The sequence below is a fragment of the Rattus rattus genome, chromosome 3, assembly GCF_011064425.1.
Source record: "Rattus rattus isolate New Zealand chromosome 3, Rrattus_CSIRO_v1, whole genome shotgun sequence".
NCBI lineage: Eukaryota > Metazoa > Chordata > Mammalia > Rodentia > Muridae > Rattus > Rattus rattus.
Window position 1 is genome coordinate 71,192,080 of NC_046156.1, and position 17,432 is coordinate 71,209,511.

At 42.6% G+C, this 17,432-nt stretch overlaps 1 protein-coding gene across 1 annotated transcript in view; it reads right to left on the bottom strand.

The window, feature by feature from the left end:
• Positions 1–9,216, bottom strand: part of Map9 (microtubule associated protein 9) — a 30,547-nt gene extending 21,331 nt beyond the window's left edge. Inside the window, exons 1-4 of the mRNA XM_032898192.1 lie at positions 8,903–9,216; positions 8,491–8,637; positions 7,667–7,751; positions 4,450–4,773 (exon numbers count right to left, since the gene is read on the bottom strand). Of these exons, the coding sequence (XP_032754083.1) occupies positions 4,450–4,773; positions 7,667–7,751; positions 8,491–8,565 (484 nt within the window). The 5' untranslated portion in view covers positions 8,566–8,637; positions 8,903–9,216. The remainder of the gene's footprint in view (positions 1–4,449; positions 4,774–7,666; positions 7,752–8,490; positions 8,638–8,902) is intronic.
• Positions 9,217–17,432: the final 8,216 nt, after the last annotated feature.

Genomic DNA, 17,432 nt, shown 5'->3' on the forward strand with positions numbered 1-17,432 from the left:
CTGCGGACCATAGCTGTTCTGCAGGCAGGCACAGACCCTCTACAACCACAGTGTTCTGAAGGCCTAAAACATCTGCTTCTGGGTTCTCTTCTGACAAACGTGTGGCATTCAAGCCTCAGCTCCAATTATTGTGCCAGGAAGCATGGAATTATTTTTGTTTATATTGTCTCTTAAAATACTTTCTGATGTTCAGTACAGCACTGACTGTGGCATAATGTGAATAGAACATGTTCGCCTTGCAAGACAGATACCCTATACGGTTGAATACAAGTCCCCAATGATCCCTCCCTCCAGTCCCCAGCCAATACCATTCTACTTCCAATTTCTCTGAGTCTGAACCCCTTTGGAGGCCTTGCACTTTTCTTTTAGCTCTGACACTTGTCACCATAAGCTTCCCAGTATAAGCTAACCTTGGAAGAGCTGCATGGATCGTTTTGTCAACTTGACATACACCTAAACATGTCTGGGAGGACAGAATCTCAACCGAGGAACTGACCTACAGACAAGTCTGTGGGCATTTTTTGATTAATGATCAATGTGCAGACACCCAGCCCACTGAGCTTGGTGCCACTCTCGCTCTTGTCCCAGGGTTGTGTAAGAAAGCAGGCTGAGCAAGCCAGTCAGTACTCAGCACTCCTCTGCCTCAGCTCTTGCCCCTGGGTTCCAAGTGAGGCTCCTGTCCAGGCTGTCCTTAATTATGGACGCTAACGTAATGAATGCTTTCTTCCTTGGGCTACTTTGAATGCTGAGGGCGTGGCACTAGGGGGTGTGGCCTTGTTGGAGGGAATGTGTCACGGAGTCTTGAGGTTTGAAATGCTCAAGCGAGTCCAATGAGTGTCTCTGGGTGACCCCTGTCCCCCACCTTTCCTCTGCCTGCTGATCGAGATGCCCAGGTCTCAGATCCTTTTCCAGCACTATGCCTGTCTGAATGCCTCCCGTCATGATAATGGGCTAAATCTCCGGAGAGTGTAAGCTGGCCCCAATTAAATGTTTTCTTTTATAAGAGCGCCTGTGATCCTGGGGTACATTCTCTGAGCAATCGAAACCATAACTAAGACAGTCCCCACGTTGCTTTTGGTTATGGTGTTTATCACAGCAACAGAAAGCAAAATCACACAAGGCTTTCCCTTAGCTGCCTGTGGGGCCAGAGTGAGAAGCCACCACAAGCCCACAGGACAGAGCCTGATCAACACTCAGTGCTCGGTAAGCACTCTCAGTGGTGGCAATGATTTCTTCCATTTTTATTCACTGGCTTGTCAATTACGATCGCAACTCTTTGGGGGAAGTTTCTCCTTGACAACATCTGTCTAATTTTTGCAAGTTAATAGATATCTCATGATCCACCTTTCCCACCTCCTCACTCTGCTACTTTATCACAGACCGCAGCCCACACACAACACACTGTAGTCCTCCTCCTCTCCCTCCTCCTCCTCCTCCTTCCCCCTCCTCCAGGAACCTTCCTTGCCGTTTTAGGTAACTCAGACATCCACTTTCCGCCATTCTTACTCTAACCTTTATACAGTTTTTTACTAAGCTCTAAAGTCAACTGGTAAGCTGCTTTAATGTTCCATTCCTGCTCATCATCAGTTTGTACCATGAGAAACACAATGAGTTCTGAATACACACACAGACAAATCGATAACTTGCTCATAAAAAGATGCTAAATATCAATAATATTTCATTTATTCTAGTACTGTTCTGAACACTTCAAATGTAGAAAATCATTTAATTGTTGACTTTTAACTCCTGAGTACTGAGCCACTTAGAGGTGTCTAAACTAACCTCTCCATTTTACTGATGAGTTAAGTAAGGTCAAGGTTGAATTATGTCCAAGACTAAAAGCTCCACTAAACTGAAGACCTGAGATGAAGGCAAAGACGCTCTAACCGCAGCAGCCCACGAGACCCTTGCAATAATGCCACAGTGACAGTCCCTGCGACACCTGCCCCGCCAGGCCAGGCTGCTCACCATAGTCGGTACAAAGGAAAGCAGGAGCAGAGAAAGCCATCAGTGGAACTGGTGGGGTGGGTGGAACCAGGAGCTTCACACAGGCTTGGCCATGCTCTACCACTGACCTATGCCCCCCATTACAAATATCAAGTTTCAAACATTCCATGAAAGATGTTTAAGAATTTGAGAGTACAGCTGAAGTCAGGAAGGGCATTCCTCTACTCATGAATGAACCAGCCGTGTATTCATCCATTCATTTAGATTCCTCAGGAATTCTCTGTGCCAGGCACGTTTTAGGGCCACCAGCCTCAATTTTTATCCTTTGCACTGAAAATATCTGACAACTTTAGTATATTTTATGCCACAATCCCATTTCCAGAAATGCTTTCAAGTTCTCAGGGAAAAAAAGTAAGTTCTTTTCATTTGAAATGCGTTGTATCAACCCTAAGGAGGTTCTCTACTTAGTGATTTTCAGCTTGGAAACACTGAATTCAGCCACACCTATGGGTGCACACAGATGCTGCTGCCACCTTGTGGTTAGAGTGAAGTATTGACTTACTTATTTTAATCCCCTTTACTGCTGCTACCCGTCCCACTTTTTCCAGTACTTTTAGTCAAGTTCTTGTCTTTTAGTCCACATCTATATAGCGAAGACTAGCCTCAAATTCACAGCAATTCTCCTGCCTCATGATCTGGAGTGCTAGGAGCTCAAGTCTGCACTAACACACCAGGCTCTAGCATAGCTTTAAAAGTAGAGTATTGCCTAACACCTACAGTAAACTAATAATTATACACACGCAGAGTAAATTTTGCTGCTATATTCACATTTCTTCTCTGTCTTCCTTTTTAACTTATTTCTCTGGTCAGTTCTGGGGATCAAATTTAGGACCTGTTACATAAGATGGGCAAGCACTTGATCACAGTACAATATCCCCAGCCCTCATATACCCTTAATAACGAAGTTCAACTATGTTCCTTTCTACCTATGGTTACCCCGCCACACTTAAAAAGCTCAGTTTAGAAGTTGGTCCAGCCTCCTTATGCATAATCTGCTTACATTTGATGGCTTTTTCTGGTTACTTCAAAAGATTCCCAAAGCGGTACCGCAGGACAAGAAAAGCAGGTTTGCCCTCCCACTCACGAAGCTCGAGCGACTGAAACTATTCTGCCTGAGTCACACATAACTAGCATGTGCAATGCTTTTGTATCCATGTCTTGAACACCTTTCTAGGGGGGTCTCTGCTCTGCTTTAATCCTCGTAAGGTTCCCAGGATGCGCAGGGAGGGAAGGGCCGTCCCTTAACATACGTCTGAAATGAAGTTCTACCTGATGTTACTGGTACCATCTACCATGGTAAGAATGAGCCATGTGGAAGCTCTGGTTGGTTGGCTTTGTTGTTCTTACGGGGACTGACCCATGGCTCCAACTGCCAATGTAGCAAAGGATGGCCTTGCTGGGCACCAATGGAAGGAGAAGCCCTTGGTCCTGCCAAGGTTGGACCCCTAGTATAGGGGATTGTCGGTCGGGGTGGGGGGATAAGGGGGTGGATGGGGAGGGGAACACCCTTATAGAAGGGGAGGGGTAGGAGTTTGGGGCTTATAGACAGGAAACCCGGAAAGGGACTAACATTTGAAATGTAAATAAGAAATACCCAATTTAAAAAGAAGAGAGAGAGAGAAATAAAAAGAATGAGGCATCTGACAGCAGCACACCTGAGAGCATGACAGGAAGGGGTGGCGGTGGGGATTTTATGCATCTGAACATCTGCTAGTTTTTCCTTTATAAAACAGAAGGAAAGATGACCGGGAGACACTGGACCCTCGCCGAGTTGCGCTGCCTCTCCCAAGGGCTCCTAGGGCACTGCTTCTTGGCTGTCCTCCCTCCACCCTACTTTCTGAAGGGCTAGAGTCCAGCAGACTAGTGGAGAGTCTCCAGTACCTTCTCAGTCACACTAGGAAGCCACCTTCAGGAAGCTGGATTTTGGCTGGCAGCTTATGCAATGCAATAAACCAAAGGAAGATTCTGGTTTTTTTTTAAGGGAGAGCCAAGAAGCGTCATTAAACAACAAAAGCAAAATGTCAGTATGGAAATGCTTGTGTGCTTCACGGTCCTGACCTTGAACCCATGGCCTTGTGCATGCCAGCCACCAATATACCGCCTCACTACACCCTCAGCCTTTTACAGATGACTGTTTTACTCTTGGGAGCGCGTGGGGATTAAATTAGCTTCACTGCAGCTGCAGTCCCACAATAGAATAGAAGCTGATGAGCCAGGTATGTGGGCGCCACAGCTGTGGGTGACCACAGATGCCTGGACTTTCTCTCGGGCCCCAGCAGATTCCAGAGTGAATATACAATGGGCCTTCGTAGCTATGGTTACTAAGTTATGGGCGGGAAACTGGAAAGTTAAATATATTAGCCACCATAAAAAGGCATTTTGTGACAGGCTATCCCGAAACGAATATTCTGGAAACATAATGATGGTCATTTCCCAAGTTACCTGAAGATGTACTTCTTTTGCCAGGGAGCATCCTGGGTGTAGGCTTCATTGTAATGACCTCTCTGCCAACGTCTTGATCATCATTTTGAGATTTGGGGGTGGAATTTCCAGTCATATCTTCTTGAGCATCTGGTGATGTGCCTTCACTGTCTAGAATGACGGAGTCCAGATCATCTTTGGATATTTCACTATTTACTTTCTTGGTTTTCAAAAAAGACAGTCTTGGAGAATTCTTTTCCTCATCATCAGACATGTGAAAATCATTCATCTTTTTTCTAATGAGACTTTCATCTGTTGAGGTATCTGAAAATTCACCTAAAGAAACTGAAATAGGAACAAGAAAAGGTGTTTTCAACAGTGTATTTTAAAATTTATATTCTATCTCTTTGAAAAGCAAGAGTACCTTCCTAAACAGAAATGGTTAGAAATAAATCAATAACCCCAAGTAAGTCCATATTTATTTTGTAACTCTTCAAAGCAACTAATCTAGGTAGGCCTTCTTGGCAATTATCAAATAAATTCTGAGTTTCATTAACTTATTCAAAATACTTATCAAGTGCCTACAGCACTGTGTTTGTTGGGGCAGGGAATACGCATTAAAGGTTGTTCAATATAGCACCATCTAATAAAGAACACCAACTTAGCAAGACAGACATGATTTAATGGCTATTCCGAATGCTTTTACAGAGAACACTGATCCAGTAAATATTACAAAATAATACAATTTCAAGTTCAGAATTCTATATGATTATACCTGAACCCTAAAGTAAAATGTTTTGCTCATATAAAAGAAACCAAGTTAAAGTATTGCTGTGAAGGATTTGTCTTTCCAAATGACCCACCTTGGTGGTCTGAGTGAAAATGGTCCCCAAAGGCTCAATTACTTTAACACTTGGTCCCCAGTTGGTGGAACTGTTTGGTGGGGAGATACTCCAGTGTCTTGTGGAGGAAATGCATCAAAAAGGACAGGCTTTGGAAGTGTATAGCCTTGGCCCATTTCCAGTTTGTTCTCTGCTTCTTGTCTGCTGTTGATGCTACCTTTCAGCTTCCAGCTCCCGTCACCCATGCCTGCAACTTTCCTCTGTGTTGTCCCACCATGCTGGATGGGCATCTCTCTCTAACCATAAGCTCAAATAAACTTTCTTCTTTAGGCCATTTTGGCCATGGTGTCTTATCACAGCAACAGAAAAGTAACTAATGCAGAAGTTGGTACCAGAGAGTGGGCTGTTGCTGTTGGAAACCGGATCACACTGTCCTTTGGAGGCATGTGGAATACCTTGGAACTTTGGATTAGAACAGAGTTAAGTCCTGTGAGGAGACCTTTCCAAACACTGACAGAAGTTCTGAGAGTAATCAGAACTGTAGAGGTCCAGGTCAAGAAGTTTCCACAGGAAGCAAGGACCTTAACAGCGACTAGGATAGAGGCCATTCCCATGATATCTTGGTGAAAAATCTGGCCCTTATCATACGTCCTTGCCTGAGGATTAATGTGCTGCTTTGTTTTCGTTACCTTGACAGAGACTAGAGTGTGTGTGAAGAGGAAAACACCGTGAAGGACCGCCTCCAACAGACAGTCCTGTGGGCAAATCTCTAAGGCCTTTTCTTGACTAGTGACTGACGTGGGAGGGTCCAGCCCAATGGGAGTGGTGTTATCCCTGGGCGGCAGTCCTGGCAGTACAAGAAAGCAAGGTGAACAAGCTAAAAAGGAGTAAGATACTTAGCAGTGTTCCTTCACGCTGTCTGCTTCAGTTCCTATCTCCAGGTTCCGAACTGAGTTCCTGCCCTGACATACCTCAGTGATGGATTGTTATGGGAAAATGTAAGCCACATACACCCCACCTCCCCAAGCTGGTAGTAGTTAGTGTTTTCTCACAGCCATAGAAATCAAATAAGACACTAATTAAAAAGTAATGGATCATTTCGTTGGTAGAGAAAACGTGAAGACAGCATCCTATTGAATCTGTGGCATGGTTATTACTGGTTTTGCTTATGTAGGTTTACAAGAAAAATGGAGTGGGGCAAGTCAGGGCAAGGCAGCCTATGCATGTCAGCCCTGAGAGGGCAAAAGGCCATTATGTGACACTCTGAAAGTGAAGTTTGGGTTATGGTAGGGATCTCAAGATGCTAGAGACGCAGAATCACAAGATCTCTGCCAAAGAGTGTTACACATGGGAGAAGAGCCAACCACAGTCCCAGACACTAGACATGGAGCCTTGGGACCTGAGTTTGCCCTGCTATGTTTCAGTCTTGCTTTGGTCCAGTATTTCCTTACTATGTCCCCATTCTTCCTTTTTGGAATGGTAAGGTATGTATGTATGTATGTATATATGTATGTATGTATATATGTATGTACAAATATCCTATCCCATCATATGTTAGAAGTATGTACTTTGCATTTTGGTTTTTCAGGAGGTTATAATTAGTCCATTGTCCTGAGTCTCAGGAGAGACTTCAGAAGAATTTTAAACAGTGCAGAAAATGATAAAGACTACGGGGAATTTTAAAGTTGGACTCAATGCATTTTGCATTGGCCATAAGTCTATGGGTTACAGAAGGTGGAGTATGGTCATCTGGGTGACACTGTTTCCCATAGGCTCAGGAACTTGACTACCTAGTCCCCAGTTGATGGCACTGTTTGGTGAGGAGGTACTGGCTTGTGAATGAAGTATGTCTCTGGTGGCGGGTTTTGAGTCTTCACAGCCTTGATTCAATTCCAGGTCTCTTTCTGCTGTGTGTGTTGCAGGAATCTTAGCTTCCTGCTCCTGCCACCAAGCCATCCAATTTCTGCCATGTCCACCTCCGTGGTGGACTCACATCACTTTGAACTGTCAACTGAAATGAACTCTTTATCTGTAAGTAACTTTTGCTCACAATGTTTTATACCAGCAGAGAAAATTAGTTACCATAGCCATTATCACTGCCCCTAATCTGGTCTGTATTACAAACGCAATACATAAGCACCAATGCTGTGAACTCCAGGATTAGCTTAGTCCTAGAGTAGCATTTTACTGTAGACCTAGTCATACTTTTCAATTCACATTCATAAATAAGCAGAGGTAATTCATAAGCGTTTTGAAAATTACTCATTGGACACATAGAATTCTGAAACTAGGGAATTCATAGGCAGTGATATATCATAAGAGGCTAGGGGTAGGTGAAATGTGACTAAGGAAGCAAAACACAGAGAAATGGCTCATTTGTCTATCCTCTTACATACCAATCTCGTCACTGTCGAAGTCATCCGAGTATTCGGAACTTCTCTGCCTGGCCGACCGGGCTGTAATTGCTCTGATCAGCTCATCCTGTAAATGAGATCAGTAATGTCAATTCCCATTCAAGCAGAGTCTCACACTTAGAAGAGACCTTTAAACAAATATTACTCGATTATTCCGCATTCACACTTAAGTTTCAATCACCTAACTTTACTCTAAGCCTATGCTGTACAATGTACCCATCAGACTTAGTGCAAAATTGAGCCATCTCCTCTGGGATTCCTAAACAGGAAGTGACTACTAGTATTAGATAAATTAACCGCAGGTTACAATCCGCTCTAAATGCTAATGAATGCTAGGGGCATCGATTGAGATTGGATTTATTATAACTGACACTGTTAGAGTGTACAGTTTGAGGGAGGTAAGTGCTTGGGTTTGACAAGCATGTCAGGCACATAGCCTACCACTGGGCACACCCTCGGCCTCGAACTGGTCTTTTACGTATATTGCAAAGATGGGCATAATCGATATGGCAAACACGAGCAAAACCTGGGTGCAAGGTTGGCACAATAAGTCCTTGTGATGCTTACGATAGAAAACCGAAATCTAGAGAAAGACAAGCTCTGAAGTCGTTCTGTGGCTTTCAACTTAAAAGCGAATATTGGAGACAGGGTCTCACAGAGTTTTAATACTAGAGCCCAAAGTTGACAGATGACCTACAACACACTAAGAGAAACAAGAAGTCCTCCTGCTTCATGCCAGATCCTGTGAGAACCAGCAAGTGCTGAATAGAGGCATAAACAAAACCAAATGCTTTGCCATGTTTTACCTGAAAAGAAGTTCTCTTGGTAGCTTTTGGACTCTTGGTATATGCCAAAGTTGTGCTGAAGATTTCATCCGACATAGTGTATCCTTTCTCTCTTTTATACAACAGTTAATAAATAATTGAAACAATTCATTCAATCTAGGATGGTGGCTGAAATTTACACATAAATATTTAAAAGAATTAGACCTTTATGCATGACTGGGGTACTCTATTCCTGGCATTAGTGCTCCCCCAACCCCAGGCCAAATAAAGAGAAATCGCTTTAAACACTGCCCAATATGTTCACCTAAAAATGTAACAGTGGTTTTTGTTAAGAACATAAAATTCTCACACCAATCTGTTTTCACGAAAAGAAAATGCATAAGGAAGTTACTGTTCAACAACTATTTTAAGGATGAATGAAATACATAATCACCAAAACTTTGCCAAACGATTTCACCTTTCCATTTTAAAAAACATATAGCATTGCGGATGCCACAATGACTTATTTCAAGATGCAACCAAGAGGAATGTCAAGGTTCCCAGCTCCGGAAATAGCTAGCATATAACAGTATTCAAAACAATGCTTAGCCACAGTCAGCAGCAGCGACATTTTCCCAAGCCATTTGTTGGCTCTTCCACACACAACAACATCTCCGCACTAAGTTGCATCACATCAGGCTGCACTAGAGTCTCTGTTTCTAGCGCGCGACGTCCGAGGCCCATATGGATCGCCGGCCACCGCCCAGAGCGCCCCGGGCTGGCCAGGTGGCGTCCGCGTCCCCGGCTCCGCGCGGCTCCCGGCCCAGCACGCGCCAGGCCCGCGCACACCCAGCGCGGTCCCCGGACTCCTCCACGTACCACAGCCCGCGCCTCCTGCATCCACCCCGCTCCCTGTGCACCCCGGCCCCTGTGATCACCTGAGAACCCAGCGGCTATGCTCTAGCACAGGTGTCGCCCCCGGCCCGGGCCTCACGGTCTGGGAAACCAGGTATCGGAATAAGCTGGAGGCGGGGCAAAAGATGGAGGCGGAAGGCGGTTGCCAGGCAACAGCGTCCCCGGGAGGAAGTGACTTCCAACCGACTGGTCTCTTGGGTACCCAACACCGCCTTTCCGCCTGCGTCGCTGGGACAACCGCACAGACCAAGGAAGTGACATCACCGGTGTAGGTGTTGGGAGCGCGGTGCCCTATCAGCTTATTTGCAATGGCTGTTGTCTAGGAAACAGGACCGGCCCTCTGCCATCACGCCACAAAGCTCCTGCATTGATTGCTCCTGCTCAGTTAAGATCCTTCCATATAGGCAGGTATTGCGTGGCCACGATGCAAAATTTCCTTTTGTTAGTTAGGACGTGGAATCTGTGAATCGGTGCAGTGTCAGCAGACCCGACAGAATGACGTAGTACTGACGTTTGCAATCATCGGAGTCAAACTGCATGTTTGATTCTTGGCACATGCAAATTAAGGTCTCTATGCTTTGATAAGAAGCTAATAATTATAGGACTTCCTCCTTAAAGGATTGCGGTGGATATTGAATGTAATATGTAGCGAAATATTGGGACATATTTAGAATTGCATTCAGTTAATATTACACATGAGCGTTTCTTGCAACTGATGCAGTTCCCCGGGGCGGGGCAGGTATGCTCTGCGGAGGGATGTATGTGCTAAAATATCCATATGCACTCAGCCCAGAGCCTGTTTCGTATCTTTGATGGAAAGTTTCCCCTTTCTATATTTAGCTGATAAACTGGTTAAAAAATCAGTCAGCAAAATAAAAAAAAAACAGGCGAGAAGCACTGCTGAAAGAATCAATATTGTTGTTTAATTAACATTAATATTAATTCACAAAACACTTAAACTTTTAAAGTTACACAGATTTTAACTATTTTTAACTTGAAAAAAGTATGTCAAAATCAATTCATTCACTATAACTAAACCTGTTCGTTTCCATACCTCCACAATATTTCTTTTTTTAAAAAAAAAACCCTGACAACTTGATCTAATAAATAAACACGTAGAAATTTTAAATACAGAAAAATAAATATGAAGTTTAGTGAGAAAAGGGTTTCTAAGTAATATCTGCAGTAACTCCTTTTAAAAGCTCAGTTTACGCTTTTCAACTTGTTCTTGTGTGGTAAATTTGTTTTGCTTAACTATATTGTTTTAACTATCTCTAAGTGAATATATGCATAAGGAAAAGACTTCCCATTTTTACCAGTTACTGTTAAATTTTCTGTCCTACATTTTATTAACATTCACAATTCTGTTAAAGCCCCTGTACCAACAGCAGGTACCCAAATGGGAAGAACCAATTTTTGGATAATGTGTAAGGGCTGTATTCATTTGTTATCCACTTGACTGATATAAGTTTAATTTAGGCATGACTTATGGAAATAAACTTACAACAACATCAATGATGGAGAACACTGAGTTCCCAGCTTCCAATAGGGCATGGCTGCACACCATGGGAATGAGTTCGGATGATTATTCTCCACAAGCACAAACTGAGAGGCTCTAAAGAAAGTTCTTCCTGGCAGCATTTCAGTTGTTACAGATGCGTGTCTGAGTAAGAAGTATAGGAGAGAAGGGTGGACCAGAAGTCTAGTAGATGGACCCCTAACCATGGTTTTGAGTGGCTAAGCACAGTAGCTGCCTTTAGCTAGTGCTCAAGATAATCCACTGTGGGCGTTTACTCAGCTTTTATTGCCTCTTGGGCATGTGTGTGTGTGTGTGTGTGTGTGTGTGTGTGTGTGTGTGTGTGTGTGTGTGTGTGTGTGTGCAAGCACACATGTGCATGCACGCATGTGTTTGGGCAGGATGTAAGGTAAAAGAAGACCCATTTTCATTTCACAAAGAAACTGAGATGTGACCTTTTTTATCCTCACATAGCAGGAAGCTATTTGTAGTTCTGTGGCTTGTGGTACAGGTTAGAGATCAGATAAAAATCTAAAAGGAACAAGGGTCTGTGCTCACAATTATCATGGGATGAAAACTAAAATGCTCTCTATGGGCACTGGATGGTGTGCTGTAAGATATGAGTCCCATAGCTCTTGAGGGATGAAGGCTGAGTTCAGATAACAGTACAATGACAGTTGCAGAGTTGTTGGGTGAATGCACTGTGACCAGGGAGGAACTCACAAAGGGACATCAGAGTCTTGAGGAAAGCTGCCCTGCTGTAATGATCTGTGGTGATTTAAGTGTACTTTTTCATGTTTGTGGGAGAAACTTAGCACCACTCTTTTGAAAGAAATGTCAACATTAACAGAATCAAAATGGAGTCACTTTGGTCAACCTTAAACTTAAAAGCAAATAATGCTTTGATATTGCAAAAGAAGGCTTCTGCATGGTTGACTGGTACCACTAAAGACTGCCATAACCCTCTGCTTCAGATGCCACCTCATACAAGAAGTACTTCTGCAGGACATCTGGCCAGCACCTATCTATTCAGACTGGAAATGACATCACACTTTTTATTAATCAGAGATAGAAGATTCCTGTTTCATAATACCCCATTTTGGTCTTTTTTTTCTCAATGTCCTTTCATATGTCCATAATTTAGTATAATGTTTGTTCTGATCGCAATGTTCTGCTGTTACCAAACTAGTCCCTTTTTTTATTATAGAGAATCCCTGTGCTTTAAGAAAAGCAAGTTGATAAATATAACTATGTACGTTTGCATGTTACATAGAGATAACAGAATTATCATACAGCAAGATATATAAAGAAACATGATTCTTTATTTTTAAACAGAACTCATCATTGTGAGTAAACTGTCTTTGTCATTAGGTTAATGTCCTAAGTCAGCTGTCACTACAGATGCTGTTCTAGTTAGAAATGTGATCTGATTGGATACCAGAACACTTGCTAATTGTACGGGGCCCAGTATAATTAATTCTGCTTTAGTAATTTATTTATTTTAATTATTATCTAGCCTTGAGAAATATCTACTTTTGTACAGTCACATTTTATAGGTGAGAAAATAAAGGTCTAGAAAACTTAGTTTTCCTATTATATTTATTTCAATGATTAATGACTAGAAAAAAATTGGATACAGTTAGGCTAATGTAGAACTGATGCTCTTAACTAACAGTAAGTGGATAGCCCTGCCACCAGGGAAGGTCCATAGCCTAATCCCTGGCACCTATGAAATATATTGCCTTATTTGTTTTTAATTAGATTGATCATTACAGAATGAAGGGAATAACTCTATGATTTTGGAGGAACCGTCATAACCACAGGACTCTTCCCAGGAGAAGTGCAAGGTACCAAATGGTCACAGTGAAAACAGAGGTTGGAGAGATGCAGGACCATAGCTAGGTGATTCAATCAACTTTTATGGATTCTTCTTGATATGCTCCAGACTTGCAGCCCCATCTACCCATTTCAGATGAAACCAGTAACAGACCAGTGACATTACTCATGCCATATCTAGCTTGTTGAACCGATGAGAGTTTATTAAAATTATTTACAGAAGCATGTATGACATCAGCAAATCCACCACTAACAAGTCCACTCTGGCATGACCAGTGGCATACCAAAGCTGCATCCCTACAGTTCCCTACAGAACTTGGAAATAGCTACATCAAATGGTTTCTTCTCTCCCAGCAATTGTTTGCTACTTGTATAATATTGGGGCGGGGGAGTCTCATGAGTTGTAATTTTCTCATAAGTCTGTAGCCTTTCCCCATCATCTATGAGGCAATGTATCAATCTAGAGTGAAGTTACATTGCTTCTCATTTTCTGAACTGAGGGGGTAAATATGCATTGTTTGTGAATAACTATTTTAACATGCTATGGGAGCACAAGAAGTCTATGGGTTTGACCCAAGCTGAGATTCCTACCAGCAGGGGACAAAGAGACTGAAATGGCCACCTCCTGTAGCCAGGCAGCACTTGGAGTGGAGAGAGGGAAACATCAACCCACCCACAAAACCTTTGACCTAAAATTTGTCCTGCCTACAAGATACACAGGGATAAAGTTGGAGCAGAGACTAAGGGAACAGCCAACCAATGACTTCCCCAACTTGAGACCCATCGCATGTGAGAGAGCCAGCCCCTGACTCTATTAATGATACTTTGATGCACCTGCAGGCAGAAGCCTAGCATAGCTGTCTCCTGAGAGGCTTCCTCCAGCATTGGATGGAAACAGATGCAGAGACCCACAGCCAAACATCAGGGAGTCATGTGGAAGAGTGAGGATAGGATTGAGTGAACTGTAGGGGACAAGGGCACCACAAGAAGAACTACGGAGTCAACTACCCTGGGCTCATGGGGCATCACAAAGACTGAACCACCAACCAAAGAGCATGCAGAGGCTTGACCTAGGACCCTTAAAAACTTGTAGCAAATGAGTAGCTTGGTCTTCGTGTGGGTTTCCTAACACTTCAAGCAGGGGCTGTATCTGACCCTGTTAAATGCCATTGAATTCTCCTTTCTCTACCTGGATTGTCTGGTTGAGCCTCAGTGGGAGAGGATGTGCCTAGTCCTGCTGGGACTAGATGTCTCAGGGTGAAGTGGTATACAAGGGGCGCTTCCCGTTGTCTAAGGAGATAGTGAAGGGATAATGGGGGAGAGTATTTGTAAGGGCTGTGACTAGGATATAAAGTGAATTAAAAAAAAAGCTACTGGAAAAAAATTATGCCACTCATGCTAAAGTTGCTTTTATATACATAATTTTTAAATCAAGAGTCTGTGTTTGTAATGAAAAACTAAATAGAAGATAAGTTATCGTTATATTAATAGGTCTAGTTTCTGTTGGAGTGTGTTACACAAAGTGGGAAAGCAAGAGTAGTTATGAACCATGCACTCAGAATTTTAGTCTCTATGAATGGAAGCAGTTATGGCTGTGTCATACTAAATAAAGTTAATTTTAACAATCAGAGAAGAGACTAGCTGGAGTACAGGAAAGGAGCCAGGAAAGGAGTCAGAAGAGTAATATCACCCAGGAAGCTACGGCTTCAGCTCAGGGCAAATGTGATGTGAATGTATCGGATGGTGGGACTGGAATGAGAAAGGGTTAAAGAGTCTAAGTGGTTTCACTGAAATTCAGCTAAAGGTATGTGTGCTAGGCCAAAGAGGAGCAGCAGTTTGTTGTGTCCAGCCTGGCTGAGCCAGATGACTACAGCCTATGTGAGGAGGGGTGTGAGCCCAAGTTAATAAGGGCAGGGAACATAGGATAGGGCAAGAAATGGAACCCCTCTGGGAAACAAGAAGGCAGGTGGCATGTGGCACAGCATGACAAGTATCTGCTACAGGAAGAGAAAGAACTGGAAGAGGACAGTGGGTTTCCCATGAGTGAGTGGCCAATACTGTCCATTGGCCAGCTGAAGAGAAAGTAAATATATTGGGAGGTCACAGGGCTGCATCATGTCAAGGTGGTCAATGCTCACTTCAGAGGGAGGTGTGGTGGAGTTGTGCCTGCCCAAGGGAGTCTATTATACACATCTAGTTCTAACTTGGCTCTCAATGACATCAAGGTGACAGCTTTAAATCAGCTATGGTGGAAGGATTTTAAGGTGGCAAGTACCATGATGCTACAAATCAATACATTCCCTACACACTTCCACTCAAGAATCAGATATTCACCAGCACTTAACTTGATAAGGAAGAAAGTGAAGCTTACTGTAGGCAAGTGTGGGAGGGGGAGGAGGGAGGGACAGAGATGTCTGAATTTGTTCCTGAAGTTAAGGATGAAGGGGAAAAAGGAAGTAGTACAGAACCTAGTGGCACAGGTAGGTTCAAGGAAACACTTTGTCCCTGGAATCCTCCAGGCAACATTTTATAGAATCTTCACTTTTAATAAATTCTCATTTTTGCAAACCTGGACTATTGTTGGGTAAGATGCTGACCCAGTGGTTTTTCCTTTGTGCTGATCTCCTAGCACACAGAGCATATGTATGTGTGTGTGTGTGTGTGTGTGTGTGTGTGTGTGTGTGCGCGCGCACCTCTCTCCAATTGCTTAGTGCCCTTTTGCTCTGTCCACTTTCTCTTTAAGTCAGATTTGGTTGTAAGACAGAAAGCCATGACTACAAATTTGGATCTATTTATTCTTTTTTTAAAAAATGTTCTACATTTTAAAGTGTGTATAAGTTTTATGGAAATAGATAAAACTCAGTTTTAAAGAAAGCCCAAGAAAATAGCAAAACGGCACTCAGTATTTCCAGGATGTTCAAGGAGTGTCCATAGGCCAAAGGTAGGCTCTTGGAACAAAGTAACTCTCAATTAGTAAATTCACAGAAGCCACTTTCCATTTAGCTTTGCTGTAATTTGAGAATGCAATCATCTCTTCCTTGTCTCCTCTGGGAAGCTTTCTCTAGAAGGGGAAGGAAACTTGTTGACATGTTCAAGTTACTAAGTTCCAGAAGATGGCAGCAAAGGATTTGCATCTATGCAGATAGAACTAATTATGAGTACTGGGTCTTAAAATGATTTAAACATTTAAAAATGCAAATACTAAAACTCTATATATTTGATATAATTTCATGATGCTTGTTACATGGTCAGATTTGTCTTTATATCATAAAGTTAAATGAATATTACTTCATGTTACAAGAAAAAATGCAAAACTCTTTTTAAAGGTCTTACATCAACAACTGATCCAAGTCAACTCTCTACTACCCCAAACAAAACTATAATCATTATTGATAGTTGTGGTGATTTGAATAGGTACAGCTCCCATAGACTCGTGTGTATGAATGCTTGGCCATAGGAAGTTACAGCACTATTAGCAGTGATAGCCTAGTTGGGAGTAGGCGTGGCCTTGTTGGAGGAAGCATGACACTGCAGGGGCAAACTTTGAGGTTCCCTAGCCTCAATTTATGCCCAGTGTGGCACACAATTTTTTTTCTGATGCCTGTGGATCAATATGTAGATCTCTTGGTTTCTTCTCTAGCACCATGTCTTCTGGGACATTGCCATGTCTGCCAGCAAGCCACTATGACTTTTACCCTGCCAGTAATAGACTAAACCCCTGGAACTGTAAGCCAGTCCCAGTTCTATATTTCCTTTTATATGAGTTGCCTTGGTCATAGTATATCTTCACAGCAATGAAACCTTAACTAAGACAATAGTTATAATTATTTTCCACAAGATTTCAAGACATAAAATATTTACCTAAGACAGCCTGGTCAGGTCATTCAAATATCCTTGCATGTTGTCTTAGTTAGGGTTTTACTGCTGTGAAAAGACACCATGACCAAGGCAACTCTTATAAATGACAACATTTAATTGGGGCTGGCTTACAGGTTCAGGGATTCAGTCCATTATTCTTTAATAGGTAGGAACATGTCATCATCCAGGCAGGCATGGCACAGGAAGAACTCAGAGTTCAACATCTTGTTTGGAAGCCAAACAGGAGAAGATTGACTTCCAGGCAGCTAGGATAACGGTCTTGAAGCTCATGCCCACAGTGACACACTTCCTCTGACAAGGGCACACTCACTCCAACAAGGCCACACCTTCTAATAGTGCCACTCCCTGGGCCATGTACATTCAAACCACCACACATGCTAATTAAGCATTGACTTGTGCCTCTTTCAGTTGATATACAATTACATGCATCTCTAGTCCATTATTGACTGTCCTTTGGATACTCTTGAGCTTTCCAGAGAATTCCTAAATAAACATAAAGTGCTTAGTTATGAATTTAGAATAAAATCCTATACACAGAATCAGTGGGTCAAAATATATATACCATCAGCTGTCATTAGACTTACTGCCACAAATGCTTTCCAAGTATTTGTAATCTCATACACTGTTTGTGAATAACGTGAGAACAGTGTTTACCTAAATTTATCAGTTAGGCACCCTTATTGTTTCCTAGAAGATACAATTTCTTTCCTAACATTTCTTTTTACTTTTATGCAACTCAGCTTATTTTCTCCTCCAGAAATAATCTCACAGATATCCACAAATTACAAAGCTAGATGTCAAATAAAAACTTATATGCAATACTGTTTCCTTCAGTTTC